The 17,378-nt window shown below is 42.9% G+C and overlaps 2 protein-coding genes across 3 annotated transcripts in view; one reads left to right on the top strand and one right to left on the bottom strand.

Annotated features, from left to right (window-relative positions):
• The window catches only part of LOC130689018 (neuronal acetylcholine receptor subunit alpha-10-like), a 35,308-nt gene that overhangs the window by 5,696 nt on the left and 12,234 nt on the right, over positions 1-17,378 (bottom strand). Inside the window, exons 1-4 of one of the 2 annotated variants that reach the window (XM_057512037.2) lie at positions 7,180-7,582; positions 1,869-2,050; positions 1,183-1,227; positions 242-351 (exon numbers count right to left, since the gene is read on the bottom strand). In XM_057512037.2, coding sequence (XP_057368020.1) covers positions 242-351; positions 1,183-1,227; positions 1,869-2,050; positions 7,180-7,288 — 446 coding nt within the window. In that variant the 5' untranslated portion in view covers positions 7,289-7,582. Of the gene's footprint in view, positions 1-241; positions 352-1,182; positions 1,228-1,868; positions 2,051-7,179; positions 7,583-17,378 lie in introns of those variants that run through there. The other variant, XM_059496376.1, reaches the window with a different exon arrangement.
• On the top strand, positions 10,294-16,488 carry LOC130688975 (hemocyte protein-glutamine gamma-glutamyltransferase-like). Its single transcript, XM_057512000.2, has 15 exons — positions 10,294-10,640; positions 10,724-10,951; positions 11,102-11,235; positions 11,344-11,482; positions 11,825-12,075; positions 12,255-12,432; positions 13,136-13,345; positions 13,423-13,473; positions 14,003-14,101; positions 14,196-14,265; positions 14,357-14,454; positions 14,699-14,865; positions 14,964-15,087; positions 15,535-15,695; positions 15,819-16,488. The coding sequence occupies exons 1-15, from the start codon at positions 10,544-10,546 to the stop codon at positions 16,095-16,097; spliced, it is 2,286 nt and encodes a 761-aa protein (XP_057367983.1). The 5' UTR covers positions 10,294-10,543; the 3' UTR covers positions 16,098-16,488.

Consider the following 17,378-nt stretch of genomic DNA (forward strand, 5'->3'; position numbering starts at 1 on the left):
ACTTTCTCGGCTCACGATTATCACTAGACAAACTAGCACGTCTTTGTTGCCGCGCTAATGAAGGGTTGACATAGAAAGTCTCGCTTCATTCACCTTAAAATTATTTGACCTACGCATGTACTGAGGGTGACATTGGCAGTAGCTAATCAACCAATGCGTCTTCACAATGCTTTAAAAAAAAAAAGTACTACTAGGTAACGACGGAGGGATCAATAGAAGTTTATGCGACGTCTGAACTTACTTGTTGTAGAGGACTATGTCGGGCAGCCAGATCCTCTCGCAAGGCATCCGCATAATCTTCAAACCGCCAAAGTCGTTGGGATCCCACGTCAACAGTTCGTCTTTCCATTCCTGAAAATAAAGATGGGAAGGTGAAATGTTGAAAACAAACCAAGAAAGAAAATATATCAGTCGATTTTTCATTTAGAGTATCTCTGTCTCTCCGGAAAAATCTCTCGCTTCTAGGGGTTATTCTAAAAGTTTTCTTCCGTCTGACGAATGGATTCACCATGTAAAGAAGAAAGCAAAATTAAAAATAATAACAGTAACACATGGACTGATCTTGGAACTTAAAAATAGTCGGTTATTAGTTCCTCGTTATCGCTACTGCATGCTAGTTGAAAGGATTGGCACCCGAATCGAAGGTAATCGATCGTGACTAATAGGTTCATATGAGGCAATTTCTAAGAATATCAATCTGCGAGGCCGACATCGAGTTCGCATCTTTTTTTATCTCTATATTTTGCCAGCAACGCAGTTTCGGCTTGTTAGGCAGAGATTGCAGGAGCGGTGGCTGTGCGCGAGCTGTGAATGTAAATAACAGCAACAGCCAAAACACACAAACAAAAACACCATCTGCCTCGCTAATTCGTTTTCCACTGCACCGGCTGGGTCGTGTTTGGGCCAATTATCCGGCTTTTCTTGCAACTAACACGGGGATACTATCATCTCCAGGGATGCCATTCAGTTCGTTCGCCTTTGGTCACCGCGTTGAAAGAGATCAAACAGACAAGGGCGTGGCTGTAATATTCCCCTTCCTACAGTCTCATTCTGATTATTTTCAGGCAGACGAAATAAATGAGCGAGATAAATAAAAACCAGGACAAAGAGGAAATGGGTGAGGCCGGCGGAGAGACCCGGAGAAACCAGAATACACAAGTAAGCATTAGAGGCGTTGTTTACTTGATCCAGCCAGACGATCGATGTGAGGACTTGATTCTTCTCGTCCTGCGTACAAAAAAAAAAAGAAAGAAAGAAAAGAAAAAAAAGAGTAATAAATTTACAGGAAAGATCCTTAGTGAATACACATTCACGCACGCATAGATATGGATATATCCTCCATTGTGGAAACGCCAGGAATAAAAAAACAAAACAAACAGGGGTACGTGTGTGTGTGTGTATGGGAGAGTGGAGGGTGAGAAGGGGTGTGTGTGTGTGTGTTTGCGTGTTGAATGAAGCTATCAATTCGAGGATCTCGGCAGTCGGGTTGGTTAGGGCTCGGCTGGGAATGGTTGATGAGAGAGTTTGGGTCGTTGTTGCCAGCAATCGCAGCCGAGTAGGGTGTTGCGATTCGTATCGCTAAAAGACATATAAGACGTATGCCATTGTTAGTGTACGTTGGTGTAAAAAGGCTTGACCGAATACACAAGTGTCCTCGTCTCAAAACTAGCAAAAAGCCAACAGAGATTAGACGGAACCGGAGGCACTCGACGTTGAAAACGACGTAAGCAAAAAAAAAATAAAAAAAAATAAAAAAAAATAATGGACATAAACACTTGGAGTAATGGGCATGTATATGTCTTTACATGGTATTGCGGGAAGGGAACGTACGGGAAGTGATGTAATTGGGTGTTTGTTTTTTTGCGTACCATGTCGAAGATTTGAGTCAGAGTGATGCTCAACTGGATGACGACGGGCGTCGAAGCGTTCTTGACTGGACGGACATCGCGCTCGTAGCCGCGCATCAAGTGCCGCAACAGTCGCTTCTCGTCGTTCTCCCGGCCCTCCACTTCTTCCGCCACCGACATCGGACCTCTCGAGTACCGCATCCCTAAAGGGAACAAAACAAAACATTTAATACAATTAAATAAATTCGACATCCTGCAGTGAAAAAAAGTGACTACCGAAGTCGCGAAATAATTAATCAAGAAATTAGTAGACAACTGCCTCGTATTACATTAAGAGCTTAAAGCAAAGGGCAAAAAGATGATGGAGGGGTGGAGCTACATCCGGGCAAAGGCGACGCAATGAAATGTTGCCCCCCCCCCCCCCCCCCACATATTTCGGGATATGCATAAAACCTGCAGACAACTCGTCATCCATCATCGAGCTTCTTATCTCTAGAAGAGGAAACCATATTGGTATAATTTCATTATTAGTACAGTATGCAAATTAACGGTCAGAGCGAGGGAGGTTAGGTTACGTAAACGACATCAACCTCGTAAAAAAAAATACAAAAACAAAAATGCAAGGAAACAAAAAAAAAATCGATAACGGGATTGTCTCAATGTATGCCATACACATTACTGGTTCCAAAAGTAGGTAAGCTCGCGCATGCCGCAACGCGAATAATAAATAGCCGCGATGACAATTATTCATATTCTGCACAACGAACGTGAACGGGAACCAAGACGAAAGCCGAACGAACGGACTAACGTATTACTGATGATTGGAAATCTAAGTTATTGTAGTTTCAAAACAAGGGAATGAGAAGGTATAGAATGTAGAACACATAACGTCTTGCTCGAATTGCATTGCTGCCGGATTCGCCTCGGATTTGCCATTAGATCCTGCCCACGCTATTTTCGAGGCAGACCGCCTACACGATACGCGGCTATTCTCAGGCCATATCGCCGTGATAATGTAATACCAAGAGTGAGTGGTAAATCAGTCTCAGCTGCGCACTATCAATAATGTTGTAGACTATATCCTGCCATCCGATGGTAAGGGAGATATCAACAGAATGCACATTGCAAACAAAGGACAGATGATGAATTTCAATAGGCTTGCGATATGGATAGACTAATACAAGCGCTGTCACAACATTCTTTTTTCTTTTTGCAATGATCGTGGACTTGGTTCGCTTATCCGCGTCGAGATGATGGGAGCGTGTAGCGTCTGCCAAGGTGATGTCTTTCCAACATCCCCTTTTTTCTTCCCCCCCCCCCTCTCGTGCAAAGAACTTTCAACACCGGGAGTAAATATATGCTCAAAGAGGCGGAACGTGAAATAAACTACGCTATACACGAAAAAAAAAACCGGTCGAATGCACCGAACAGGCGCGCCATAGTCTACCAAGTTTTATAACGATCGAGCTTGCTGCTATCTCAAACGCGAAAAAGAAACAATTGCCTCAGCCAGTTTCGAAACATAAAAGCCGGCCTCTGTCATTCGGAGGAGGATCTTAGTTCACTATAAAAGCCAAGATGCTAAAACGAACGTACCCAAAACTAACTGCGGCTGCTACGCCAGTGTGTTAGCTTTCTTTTCTTTGCGTATTCATTTTCACTGATTCCGTTGTCCTCCTTTAACGTCCGCCCATTTATCCTCGAACAAGAGTGATCATTCTGCATAGCACAGCGTACGAACAGATACGATAGTATAAGGGTTTAATTGCAGTTTTGCTCAGTGCTCTTTTCCATACCGTTGCATATCGATTCCAGTCAAGCGATCGGGGGTGTAAGCGACCGCATGAAACGGTAAAGACATGGAAGGAGGCCTGACTATGCGTTGAAAGCGGGTCGATTCTTTTCTGCTGCCGCTACCCCATGAAATATGCCTTCGGTGTGAAAACTCCCTGCCGGATGATGCGATACCGTATAAAAGTTTCATAGTACACCATCCGCCCTATGATGATAGAAACTTAGTCAGAGATAAGAGATAGACGAGCAGTTGCGAAGGCAAACCCACGCTTATATCTCCCTTTATTTTTTGCATCACTAAATCTTAAAAAAAAAAAAAAAAATGTTCTTTTATTTTTCGTTCGATCTATCCACCATTTGTCAAGTGTGCGGAATAACGAGCTCTTTGGAAAGGATCAACAGAGAGAAAAGTTGCAACTGAATTTTAAAACAAAAACGAAAGAAAAAGTGAAAAATGAAAAAAAAAAATAGAAAAAACGGCAGGGTGTCTGCGAAACTTTTTTGTTTTGTTTTGTTTTATTTACGACTGGAGTAACAAAAAAAAATAATGCCTAAATCTCTTCACTCCTATTCCCCTCGTTGATGTCTTGGCTTCATGTTTAGTTCCGGTTGTATCTCCCGTTATTTGTTTTGGTTTTTTTTTTCTGAACTCAGCGTGCGTGTGTATTTGTCTGTTAACAGTTTTTTTCCCATTACATCCACCCGCTTATTCATGGACATCCCCATTCCCCAACAGCTATTTATGAATGTGATTGTCGCAAACCAATTGGGTCATATCTCGTTGCATCCCTTCAGACGTCAAATTTTCAAAGACGCCACATCTTTCAAAACTAGAAGCTTCTTCCCTTTTTTCTTTTGTTCTTTCCCAACTTCTCTTCTGGTTCTCCGGTGCAATAAAAAAAAAAAAAAGGAAAAACTATCGAAGAAATGTAATAGCATTCGAGGGAGTGCTTTGCGCTAATTTGGTAGTCTTCTCCAATATCCGCCAAGGGTCGCATTTCTTCAGTTTGCGGGAGTCTCGCGGGAGACACTTGATATGCACTTGGAAAATGAAAGAAATTAAAACAAGAGCTACTTATACAGATTAAGAAAGAAATTCGACGATTGCAAGGTGTCAAACAAAATCCTTTGATTATTACCGTCCCTCCAAATTGGCCTATCCTAATTAACTGTCATTTAATTTACTAAGAGGTAAATTACAAATGGACACGAGTCATGCAGAAATCAGAAAGGTGGAACTGGAAACCCTACGGTTCTTGAGTCATCATCAAAGAAAATGTGTCGTCAGCTGAACCGCAAATTTCATCATGTTAGCTGACACGCACCATAAAACGGGCAAAAGGAAAGGAACACATCTTTATTTTCAAAAGACATCATTTTCTAAATAGTACCCTAGCACTATTTCCTCATATGCAATTTCGATATCATTCAATGATTCAGATGTAATTTCACCGAAATACGTGAAAGAAAAAAAAGGGGGGACATGTCAGCGAGGCCGATTCTGATAATTCGGGCGACGAAGGCTTCCTGACGCAATCGTTTCCATAAGGAATCCAATCTTACAAGAGGTAAAAGAAAAAAAAAAAATTCTGGGTGTGTCCGATTTTCAGTTCGCTACTCGAGGATTCTAGTAACCATAAATAAGGTAAAAAGAAAAATGTCTCTAACAGCCAGGCAAGCCAGTGCCCCCATCAGCATCAATTTGAAAGCCGCCTTTTCTGGTCCCTTTCAACCTAGTAACGTAATACCGTTCATCGAAAAATGAGAATATTATACTAAGTAGTTTTGGCTCATCGATTATGGCTAGGCTTTCGTTCTCCAATTCTACCAGGATGTCGTCCTCTTCATGTTTTTTTTTTTTTTTTTGCCTTTTCTTTTACGGTGTAAACATTAAATTCGAGACCGTGTTTCACAGCTTTCCCTCCGTCTATGGTGTCCGCAATGCATACGACCCAACAGCTGAGCGTGTCAGGTATTAGATCATTTTTCCCTCCCTGCCCTTATGGTAGCCAGCCGGGAGTCACTGTCCGTTCAAATTGTATTTTCTTTTGTTATCTGTATTCTTCACGGCAACGTACGGTAGTTCTCATTTTTCTTTGTTTACGTTACATGTCACTGTCGTCAGCCAGCACTAACAAAAACCTACACGCTATCTAATCCTAATTGCAATTGAATTGCGGTCGCGTATCTTCGGATCTGGGGGTATATTGGGAACGAAATTCACGTTGCCCGTGATTCGTTTACCTCAACAAATAAATAAATACACGGGAAGGCGATATCCGTAGCGCAGAAAGTGACATCAGGCTAACTAGCGCAGGACAATTGCCGCCGCCTTTCTCTGATGAATACGCAATCGTTTGGTTGGGTTTTCGCTATAAAAAAAAATACCACCAACGTGATTTCTGTCCCTTATATAATGCTTAATTAACGGTGCTTCATTTCTAGGGCATTGCATAGCACCAAGTTTGATTTGAATTTGATGAATTCCCAACCGTGTCCTTCTTGTTTTCGCGTTTTATTTGCAAAAGACAGACCGCCCATCTACCTTTTTTTTTATTGCCTTTTTATGGCAGCGTTAGTTTCTATGTGCCACTGGGGATGCTTTGACTCCCGCGATAGCTTAGGCCACACGGCTAAAACCTTATTAAACCTCATAGAACGATTCAAATCTAAACGAGATAGGAGGAAGAGTTGTGGCCAGGTGCGCTTCGCGGTGGAAATCAATCAAGCCAACCGCCTGTCCGCCATTCAAAATAATATTGTAAAACGAGTTAGTTTGATTACACAGATCGCGAACGAATTCCGGATTGTTTTTTTTTTTACAATAATAATAATGATAAAGGCCATTCAAAAGTCAGCCACACTGTCGGTGGCTGTTCAGCGCAGGTAAAGAGCAACGTAAATCAAGTTGACAAGAGAACAAATAAAGTCGAAATGAAAGTGGCGTGATAGAATTTAAGAGAACAAGAAATAGTTTGGGATGTTGGAAAATGATACCTTAGCTGTGGTGATACATTTCAACACAAGGAAGAGAATCATTTTTGGCCCCCAAGAGTATCATCAGAACGCAACACGGGAGCACGACGCAACGATACAAAATCTCGGATCCCTCTGCCCATCTCTATCTATCTCCTGCTTCTGGATTCCTACAGGAACGTCTCAATCCAATCTTCTTCTTTCTCGTTTCGTATTTTCTTTAGTTGTTCCTGTAACCATGTTTTTTTTTTTCTCTCTCTCTCTCTCTCTCTTTTTCACATCTGTAAAGTACGATGTGTTGCGTACGTTGTGTATCTCATTTCTTGCTATTTTCTTTATCTCGCTCGACCTAGTGTGACTGTCTTTTCGTCTTTCATCTCGAGCATAACGCTCAGAGAATAGAGACGACCCTTAAAAATGCAAACGAAAAGGAGGAAAAGCCATGATCAACATGTCTTATTCATAGAGAAATGGAAAGATGGAACGAGACAAAGGAAAAGGAGGACCCAGCGATTGTGCTACGGCAACGTTCGTTGTGCGATATTAACACCCCGAGTCTCACCGTTAGATTCCACGTAGCAAGCCGAGACAATCCGCGACATCCAGAATGTGAAGAGCAGAACAAGACCCAAGATGCCTAACGGTGCCGTCACTGGGCCGCGAAGCTTCATCTTTTTCGGTACAGAACGACGAAGAAAGATGAGGCAAACAATCGATTCCGGGACAGATGTCGCAGCAACAAACCCCAAAAAATATGTAACGTTTAATTTGAATTTCGGTCACTGGAGAGCACTCGTCGTAACATTCAATCAGCTAAACACACAAACAGTTGGAGGGGAAAAAGAAAAGAAATACGCGGAGAATTCAATGTCATCGAGCGCGCACAATGCGCGCTTCGTTCACGCATTCGCTCTCAAAGACCACTGACTGCCAAGCGTTGATATGATTTTCATTCGTTTGTTCCCTTTCCTCATTCAGCGGAGAAAAAGAAAAAAAAATTATAATAATAAAAGAACGCAATTGGAAATGGCTGATAAAACAATTGGGACAAAGCTGCTTGCCTTCTTTTCCGTGTCCACCTTGACTAGCTACTAGCTTCACTCCGTACCAGATCGACTCTGTAACCGGTTGTTCGTTTGTCGTTCGATGAAAATATTGACGCGGGCGCAGGCGTGCTGCTGCCGCGAACCGCCACCATCATCCCGAACAACAGCAATATCGGCTAATACGTGTTTTTGGGTCCTTTACGTAGGAGGAAAGATTTAGGGAATGATCCTAGTGCTAGAAGCCATGACCATATTTCTCTTCATTGCGTCTTCATATTTTTGTTTCGTTTGTTTTTAAACCGCAGCTTTTGGATACGTGACGATTACTGTTGATAACAAGCGCAATCAAGTTTGAACAAAAGAAGGCAACGTGTCGATAACAACGAGGCGATAGGCGTCGTTGAACGTGACACGCTTCAAACCAACACCGTGCGGTAACAATTCGCCCTTTTTTTTTCATATAACATTTTTCTGTCGGTAATGCGAAGTCTAGTGCTATTCCAAAATGTATTTCTAAATTCAATTTTAAGTGTTATATTTTCCTACCCAGGAAATTAACGGATTACTCGAGGAAACAGCACGTCGCATATTTCGACAAGCGTAACGAAGGACTAATTTCATCGCCGTGTGAAAAAAAAAAATAGAAGAAACGCGAAAATGCCCGGAAAATGAAGTGGATTCAGCGTGGAATGCGACGGATGACTAGCAGCAGCACGGAACCGTGATCGGCGGTCGAATGTGCGCTATTAAGCGCACTGATTTCGAATGACCGCCACGTACGCATATCATAAACTGTGCGTCGTATTCAATACAGCACCGTGTAGGGTCTAGACTGAATCTAATAGAGTCGTAAGTCACAAGCCAAAATGACGAACTCTTTGTCAAGCCAGGAAGCTCATAAGCACCCACTCGACTGTTATTACTATGTATACCACTGATGCGTTCACTGATACAGTGAGTAGACACACACTGCGACAGACGTGGCTGGACTTTTTTTTTTTTTCATCTCGCTTTTTGTGTCGTTTTGTCTTCCGTCGTCACTGATCCGGAAATCTCCTATGAGCTGCCAATGGCGGGAATTGCGAATTGGGCGCGCGCATTCGGTCGCAGAAGGCCACGGCCAATCTCTCTCTTTTTTTTTTCTTCCATTTTTTTTTATTTCTTTTACGCACACCAGGCATATCAGTATACGTTTAAAAAGAAATGTACAAACAGAGTGCATTTTTAGTTCCGAAATACAAACAGAGCGCCACCGCATTATGCACATTTAAAAAAGTCAAGAGGCTTTTCGCCCTGTTCACGCATCACGTGCAATCGCTTTGATAGTCGCAGCACGAGTTTGCACCACTCTTTTCGCTTCCTTTAGACAATTTGTCTTCGTTATCGACCCCCCACTTCTTTCATCCTTTGATCGAAAAAAGAAACAGGAAAATAGAAGCCAAGCGGCGAAGAAATGAATCAACATCAGTACGAGTCGTCTCAGTCATTTTTATCATCAACATTAGCTTATTGCTAATTCTTACAGTAGGCAGAATGCCAACTAGATTTGTCATCTTCGAATTGAAAACAATAGCGGAAGGGGGCGGGGGAATGATTTAAAACTTGGTAGCTCGTAGCTTGTACATAATGGGGGTTCATTCAGTTCAATTGAATCATCGATAACTAGGCTCTCAATTATAGCGTTCCGCCAGAGTGACATGAGAGCCATAGTTTCAATTAACACGTCGCAGCACCGTCCATATTCAAAGGGATTCAACATGCCTACGGTAAGTTGATGCAAAGTTAATTTTCCCCCAAAAATCTCCAGCGGACTCACAAAAAAAAAAATCTCATTGGAAAATGCTAAAGGTTTTTAATAAAAATACCAATGGCATTTCATTTCAAAGAATCCCTTATTGCTTTTTCTTCCACATCGATCCGCTAAAGTTTGAAGGGCGACTATGGAAAAGAATGCGAAATCCCAATATATAATTCATCACTGGTGTCAGACGTTTTCGTGCGGGCGCAATCCGAGCCGCTTCATGAAAACGATTTTCAGCTATTTAGAACATCTTCTGTATGTACATTTCCCTAAAAGCAAGATATTCCCCTTCCGCGAACAGGATTGAGGTTTAGCGACCCGTGTAGCGGCAATAAGCTAACCGCCGGTAAAGAATGCGCTTGATATGTCGATCGCTCATATGTCGTTGACAGATGTTGCCGAATGGCACCAAAAAAAAAAAAAAAACACAGACACACACACACACACACACACACACACAAAAAGAAAGAGTAAAAGGGAAACCACACTGACAGCACAGAAAATCAGCGTCTGTTTTTTTTTTATTATTATTGTTATTACAATTATTATTATTCAAGTCTCGTTGGGTCTTATCGGACATCCGGACCGGACGTTTGGGGTCGAAACAGATTTGAGCCAATTCCAGACGGCTGGAATCGTCAACTCGTTTCTCGTTATTAGATATCTTTCGACCGCAATCAACGTCCGGCACCTGTTTCTCTCACAACGTCTCCGTGCGAGCCTTGTCACAGTCGGGATGACTTAATGTTTTGATTTCCGTTATTTTGATTTGTTTTGTTTTTTTTTACTCCCATCGATACACAACTGCAGTACTTTATCGCGTAGCTCTCAGTCAACGTGTGACTGCCTTGCCAAGTCGAAAGCTGGATGCCGAACATCATCGAGACAGCCGTTCCATTCAGAGTCTTAAAGCTAATGACAACTCTTTGCTGCTAGTCGCCGTTTGATCGCTTGTCGCAAAGCTCTTTCTGCTTGACAACTTCTCACGATAAAACATCAAACAGCCATTAGCATCCCACCACTGTGTCCGCCTTATTCGATATACATCTTTCGAAAGAACAAAATCACGTCGTCGAAAAATGGACTTTTTTGATGAGCTCAGTGGATTTTTCAGGCGAATTCAATTGGACGTCGAAGGACGGCGACGAGAAGACCGGGCTTTAAACAGCTTTAGCGGTATTGTTGATAAAAAAATACTATTCATTGCCCTTCCAACCGGCCCTTACTAATAATCTCCCGTTTGTCGTGGGCGCGTGTAGTATTGTCGGCTCCGAAACCGAGTAAAAATATTCTGGTCATCGACAAAGTCTACTTCTACGCCAAGAACAACGCGACCGAGCATCGGACCGTTCGTTACGAGCTGGTGCACCGACAACCCGAGACGGCCATCTTGCGTCGTGGACAGCCATTCACTTTCATCATCCGCTTCGCCGACGGCAAGTCTTTCAACCCCGAAAAAGATCTCCTCCGTCTTCACTTCAATTTGGGTGAGCTCTTCCCTCCATTTCCGTCATAGATCTCGACTTCGGATCTATAGCTGCTCAGCTCTCTCTCTCCCTATCTTTCTCTCTTTTTTTTCCCTCCCCCACTTTCTTGAAAAAAAAAGGATTGATCGATTCTTATCACCCTACTATCAGGTCCGAATCCCAGCATTATCAAACACACGCAGGGTATCCTCAACGTCCAAGGCGATGAAGAGGAATTCAGTAAAGAAAGTGACCAGTGGGACATTCGCGTCGTCGGCAAAGACGCAGACACCATTACTATGCAGGTCGGTTGAGCTGTTGCCATCGTACATGGAATTTAATGAGACAGAAAGTCATTGAAAAAAAAAAACCAAAAAAAAAAAAAACCGCTGATGGGGTTGAAACGAGTGCAGGTCCAAATTCCAGTGGACGCCCCAATCGGCATATGGAAATTGGAGGTCTACACCGGAGAGACTGGCGACGCAGCCGAGAGACTCCGACGTTACAACTGCCCCAACGATATCTACGTCCTTTTCAATCCTTGGTGTGAAGGTCTGTACACAGCTTGTCCATAAGGATTGGCTTCCCTTTTTTTTTTATGATTATTATTAAAGACGAAAGCAAGTAAACTTTCCCCGCCGGATTGTGAATGGGGAGATGACGCAAAGCGCTGTGTCATCAACGGCATCCCCTATGTGTATATATCTCCTCTGAACTTCGTGCTCACCAATCGGCAATTCGCTGCCATCCTGATCTGCTTTTTCGAAAAAAAAAGCAAACAAACATGGGGCACTGACTAAAAAGTTTCTTTTTTTTTTTTTTTACCCCCTCCATATTGTATACGATACACCCGCTACGCTGCTGCTACTGATTACAAAACTGCACGGTCATCAGATGACACCGTTTACATGGAGAGCGAACAAGACGGTCACAGTAAGGCGAGCATTCTGCTGGACGAATACGTGTTGGCCGACGTCGGCAAGATTTGGATGGGCTCGTACGGCACGGCAAGAGGACGTCAGTGGGTCTTCGGTCAATACGACGACGCCACCCTGCCCGTCTGTATCTACTTGCTGGAAGCATGCAAAATTCCTCATTTCGAACGAGCCAATCCAGTCGTCGTTTCGCGCGCCCTCACCAAAATGGTTCGTTCACATGACGTAACAGCAATCTTTTCGTACGCGAAGAACGTTTTGAATAAGCCCATAAAGAACGGTCTTTAAGAGATAGCTTCCGCAAGATAGAGGAGAAACGCGAACAATTTCAATGCCTCTGTTGAATGCTAAACAGTTGGATCTAAAGCACGAGTCTTTCATCAATGCAGGTCAATCAAGCGGATGGTGATAATGGCATCTTGCATGGCAGATGGGACGGCAAATACGAAGACGGCACAGCTCCATCTGCCTGGACGGGCAGTGTCAAAATCATCGAAGATTATTTGATGACCAAGATGCCTGTCAAATACGGCCAATGCTGGGTGTTTGCCGGTGTTCTTACCACAGGTAAGGACATTAAAAAAAAAAACTACTTCATAATAAAACGAAGATCGCCATTCGTTGAAATCTAAAAATTTTGAAACGAGTTCCGATGGGGATCAATCCAAGATCGATGTAGCTAAATAACTTTGTTGAGTAGCTTCATTCGTTCCGGATGAAGCTCGCAGATTAAAGATCGCTAGCCAGCATTCATACGGAAATGAATGAAAATAGATGGTTTAAAAAAAAAAAAAAAAAAACAAACAAACAAGGAATGCAAAACGCAAACATGGAGTTTCTACTGGAGGTGAAATTAGGGCGAACGACCGGAGATTGAAATGAAGAGGGAAACAAACTTGAATGCGGGTGAAAGAGAGCACGACGACTCTTGGTTTACTGCTTCAAAATTTTGATGAGAAATGTAGGGCATATTGTAACAAGTCAGTTTGCAACGCAAAAAAAGAAAACAGACGAAGCGGCCGTTCGGCTTACATCCATTAAAACGCGAAAGGGCTAGGAAGCGCACTACAAAGCAAAAAGAGCGAATATGTTTGGCGTTTCCATAATTCACATTTTTTTTTTTTTTTTGAAAGCTGTGCGTACACATAATACCCCTGCTAAATAATCAAACATTTCCATCGCAATGAAACGCGAAGCAAAATTATATTGAATGTTTGTTCGTCTTTACTTTTTTTTTTTTTTTACTAAAAAAACAAAAAAACGAAAATAGTTTGCCGCGCTCTTGGTCTACCCGCCCGCCCCGTTTCTAATCTCGTCTCGGCTCACGACACGAACGGAACATTCACGATTGATCGCTTCTTCGACGAGAAGGGCAACCCCATGGACATTGATCCCTTCAACCCCGGCGGTGAAACTGATTCCATCTGGAATTTCCACGTTTGGGTAGAGGCGTGGATGGCCAGACCGGACTTACCTAAAGGTAATTCTTAACCGACGTTGTTTCCCAAAAAAAAATATTAAAACTCAGTATTTTTTTTTACGTGTCAATTCGTTTAGGTTACGGTGGCTGGCAGGCCATTGATGCTACGCCCCAAGAACGTTCGGCCGGTAAGTCTTTTCGTCAATAAAAAAAAAGAAGAAAAAAAGAAACTATTAGTCTCTTCTAGCGCAACATCTAGCACGTCAATTTGACCTCAGGCATGACATAAACTAATGTCGTATTCCCGAAAATGTCTGAAACACATAGTCAATTTGTAAGATAAAAATAACCATTAGTCTGATCAAGATGATGGCGGCAAAGGATCTCCAGACCTTCTCCGCTAGATTTGATAGCAAGAGCTAGATGGACATGGCAACGATAGCAGACTCAAAATGCGTTGTCATTGGAGTTTATGTATCTCTCCCAAGACAGTCAAAACAAAAGGATAGAGGACAAGTATAGCTCTATAGCAGCTCTGATGATATTGCATTGTATACGTGTATACGTATAGCCATTGACAAATGGAGTAAAAGGAATCTTTTAATATTACAAGCGTTGGCCAGCATCAGGCCTTTTATAGCAATTGCGTACATTTTTGGTATTTCTATTATTTACGATTTCTATCACGAACCCCGCCCCCCCCCCCATCCCAAACAGGGTTCTATCAGTGCGGTCCGGCGTCGGTAGAGGCCGTCCGCAAAGGACAAGTTGGACTAGTTCACGATGTCGCATTCGTTTTGGCGTCCGTAAATGCAGGTAAAAACAAAGAAAAAAAAAACAAAAAAATTGATTACGATCCACGTAACGAGGATCGCAAAACACAAGTGTCTAATAATCTTTGAACGCGCAGATTGCATATCTTGGCGGGCGGACAAAAACTCTGAAATCGGTTTCGTTCAGGCAAGCTGCGATCGTTACAAGTAAGAACTACGGCCAAACAAAGCGGAAACGAAAACGTGCATTTTTAATCACTCACTCTTTTTTTTTCACTCTTTATCGTTGGCGAACAAGAATCGGCAAGCAGATTCTGACAAAGAAACCTTTTGTCTTTGACACGTTTGGCCAATCAGACACGGAAAACATCATCGACACGTACAAATCATCAGAGGGTGAGTGAGTTTTTGGCAAACAAGCAACTCCATCTTTGGGCTAGGGAGGTAGCGCAGTAGGGCACGGTCCAACCAGCCGCGAAAACGGAAACGACACAATTTTCGGCGACTATATATACATATATATTCTTCGGAAATCATTGACGCAGCAAGAGCAAAGTCAGTCAGTCATTTTCCATCTACACTTAATCGTTCTTTCCCTCTCTCCCTTTTTTTTTCCCTCTCGGTCTTTATTGACTATCAGGTTCGAATGAGGAGCGCATCAGCCTATTAACTGCCGTCGGATCGTCTGTTCGAGCCAAACGGTTTTTCCGCTACCCCGAGAAATCGGCCGAGGATGTTGTTTTCGACTTGATCGAGCTGGAACGCGTCCCTATCGGAGAATCTTTCAGCGTCGTTGTCACTCTGCAGGTATGTCTGATCAAGACGCGTCGACACACGTAATACCTCACTGAATGTGAATCATTTAACTTTCTTCACCTCCCCCCCTCCGCCGGCTGGTGAAACAGAACCGTTCGAGACAAGCGCGTACCATCAACGCTACACTGTCGGCAACCACCAATTTTTACAACGGAGTGAAGGCGCACTTAGTCCGTCACGCTTCGGCAACTTACATCTTGCAGCCGATGGCCCGTAAGACATACTCTATACATACCAGCCAAAGAAGAGCAAGAGAGAGAGAGAGAGAGAGAGAGAGAGAGAGAGAGAGAGAGAGAGAGAGAGAGAGAGAGAGAGAGAGAGAGAGAGAGAGAGAGAGAGAGAGAGAGAGAGAGAGAGTGCTTTGGCTACGGACATCCTTCCGACCCATCTTATCCCGAAGCTTCCATCTATGATCCTTTTTCCTATATTTCTGTTTATACTTGTATACGATCCAATCCTTGTTCCGCATGTTCCCCCCCACCCGCACCATCATCCGTCAGCTTTGCAACTCTTGACAAATGGGAACCAGTCGATTCTTTATCCAAGTTCAGGGGGCTACTATTACGTCCCTTTTTATGAGTACCAATCTCTTGCATTGGACTCTTATTTAATCTTGTTATATGCTGCACGCCCTCTTTTTTTTTCTTTCCCTGTGTGTAGGCGAAGAACTCAGGCTGCCCGTTTCGAGCCAAGACTACTTGAGTAAATTGGTCGAGTACGGCATAATGAAGCTGCACGCAGCGGCCACCGTCAAGGAAACCAATCAAACTTGGATCGAGGAGGACGATTTCCAAGTCATTATGCCCACCGTAGACATTAAGGTAGTGATTCGCTTTGAACGATCTCGTTTAGCACCGCTCGTGACCCACACACATTATGATTGATTTATCGGAAAACCTAAAAAAAAAAAAAAAAAAAGTGATTCGTGAACATACTCGATATAGGTGGACGGGGCGAAAAAAGTGGGTCAGCCGCTAGATGTCACCTTCACTTTCGTCAACGGTCTCAAGATGCAGTTGACGCAATGTAAAATGGCATTCGAAGGGCCGGGGTTAACGCGGTCCGATTTCAGAGACTACCCCGATTTGGCGCCGGGAGAAAAGCTAACTATTTCGACCAAACTGATACCGAAATTCGCCGGAGAGCACAGCCTGATCGCCTGTTTCGATTCCAAGGAATTCACTGAAATCACGGGCTCGGTCAAAGTTGTCATTACCAAATAAAAAAACGAGTTGTCACATGTTGTCGAGTGCAAGTCCCTACACGCTTCGCTTTAATGCAACTTTCCCAGATAAATTCAAAATGCCTATTATGCAATCTAAACATGCTTACTCTTCTCACTCACGCCCACCCTAACTGGCCGCATATTTCAACGCATCCGATCGGCCGAGCCTCCGTGCGTGTAGTCGCTTGTAATAATGGAATCAATCACGCCGCACCTACCAAGTTCTGCCAGAGATTTGTTTTCGCGCTAAACCCCTGGAACATTCTAGCTAGTAAATATTTAAACAAGAAGAAATGCTTAATTCATTTTTTTTTCTCATTGAGTTCAAATTTCTTTTTTCTTTTCGTTACGTGCTGCACTTGAAATACACAATGTATATCAACTGTAAATCGGAGCTCCCCACTGCGCTGGCTCTCTGATGTATGCTAAAAGATTCGCGCTCTAGGGTAAGCCGGTGCTGATCAAAATTTCGACCGATGGCTCCACCGCCAAACATATCCTTTTAAAGACTTTTTAAATGCATCGATTGCGTCGACAAAACCAAGACGGAAAAGAAAGTGGGTCTTTTTTTTTTTTGGTTGTACTGGTTGCGTATGTTACTCAACCGGCAGTCGTGAGTCACCAAAAAAAAACAAAAAAAACAGTGCCATCTATTGAGAAATATTGTAATTTTCTGCCTTAAGGTCGCAAGTGAATAAATCGCACGAATAACAAAAAAGAAAGAGTCAAAGAGATAAAAAAAAATATAAAATAAAATAATCTAAAACCCGGATGAAGGCGGGTTCTCTCACATTTCTATTTGTTTTGAACCGTATCAAGCTTCCCGTATCTCCCGCTACTATCTCCAACGGCACACCACATAGGGAAACGATGTATATAACGCAACGGAAAGTCTACCGGTATGAAAAAACCTATACACGTTTTTTTTTTTTTTCTTTTTTTTTTCTCTTTCCACCACAGCAACTAGGCTGCCTAGTTGACGCGAGGGAAAGTTGCTCAAAATCTCTCTCTCTCAGTCTTTTTCTTATTCTCTCTCTTAACGCTGCGCCAGTGCGTGTGTTCCAACAAAACCAGCAACCGCTCTCTATACATTCCACCGTCTTTCTATTTCTCTTGTTGTCAGCTCGTTTTATTTTATGTTGTTGTTTTTTTTTGTTCAGTTTCTTTCTTCTTCCAGTTGAAAGACGACCGAGACTGCGAACAGTTCGCACCGTATTCTCGCGCGGCTGGTCCGGCAAAAGAGCGGAAAAAATAATTTTTTTGTGTTAAAGCAAAGTTT

Source organism: Daphnia carinata, chromosome 7 (assembly GCF_022539665.2).
Source record: "Daphnia carinata strain CSIRO-1 chromosome 7, CSIRO_AGI_Dcar_HiC_V3, whole genome shotgun sequence".
Lineage (NCBI taxonomy): Eukaryota > Metazoa > Arthropoda > Branchiopoda > Diplostraca > Daphniidae > Daphnia > Daphnia carinata.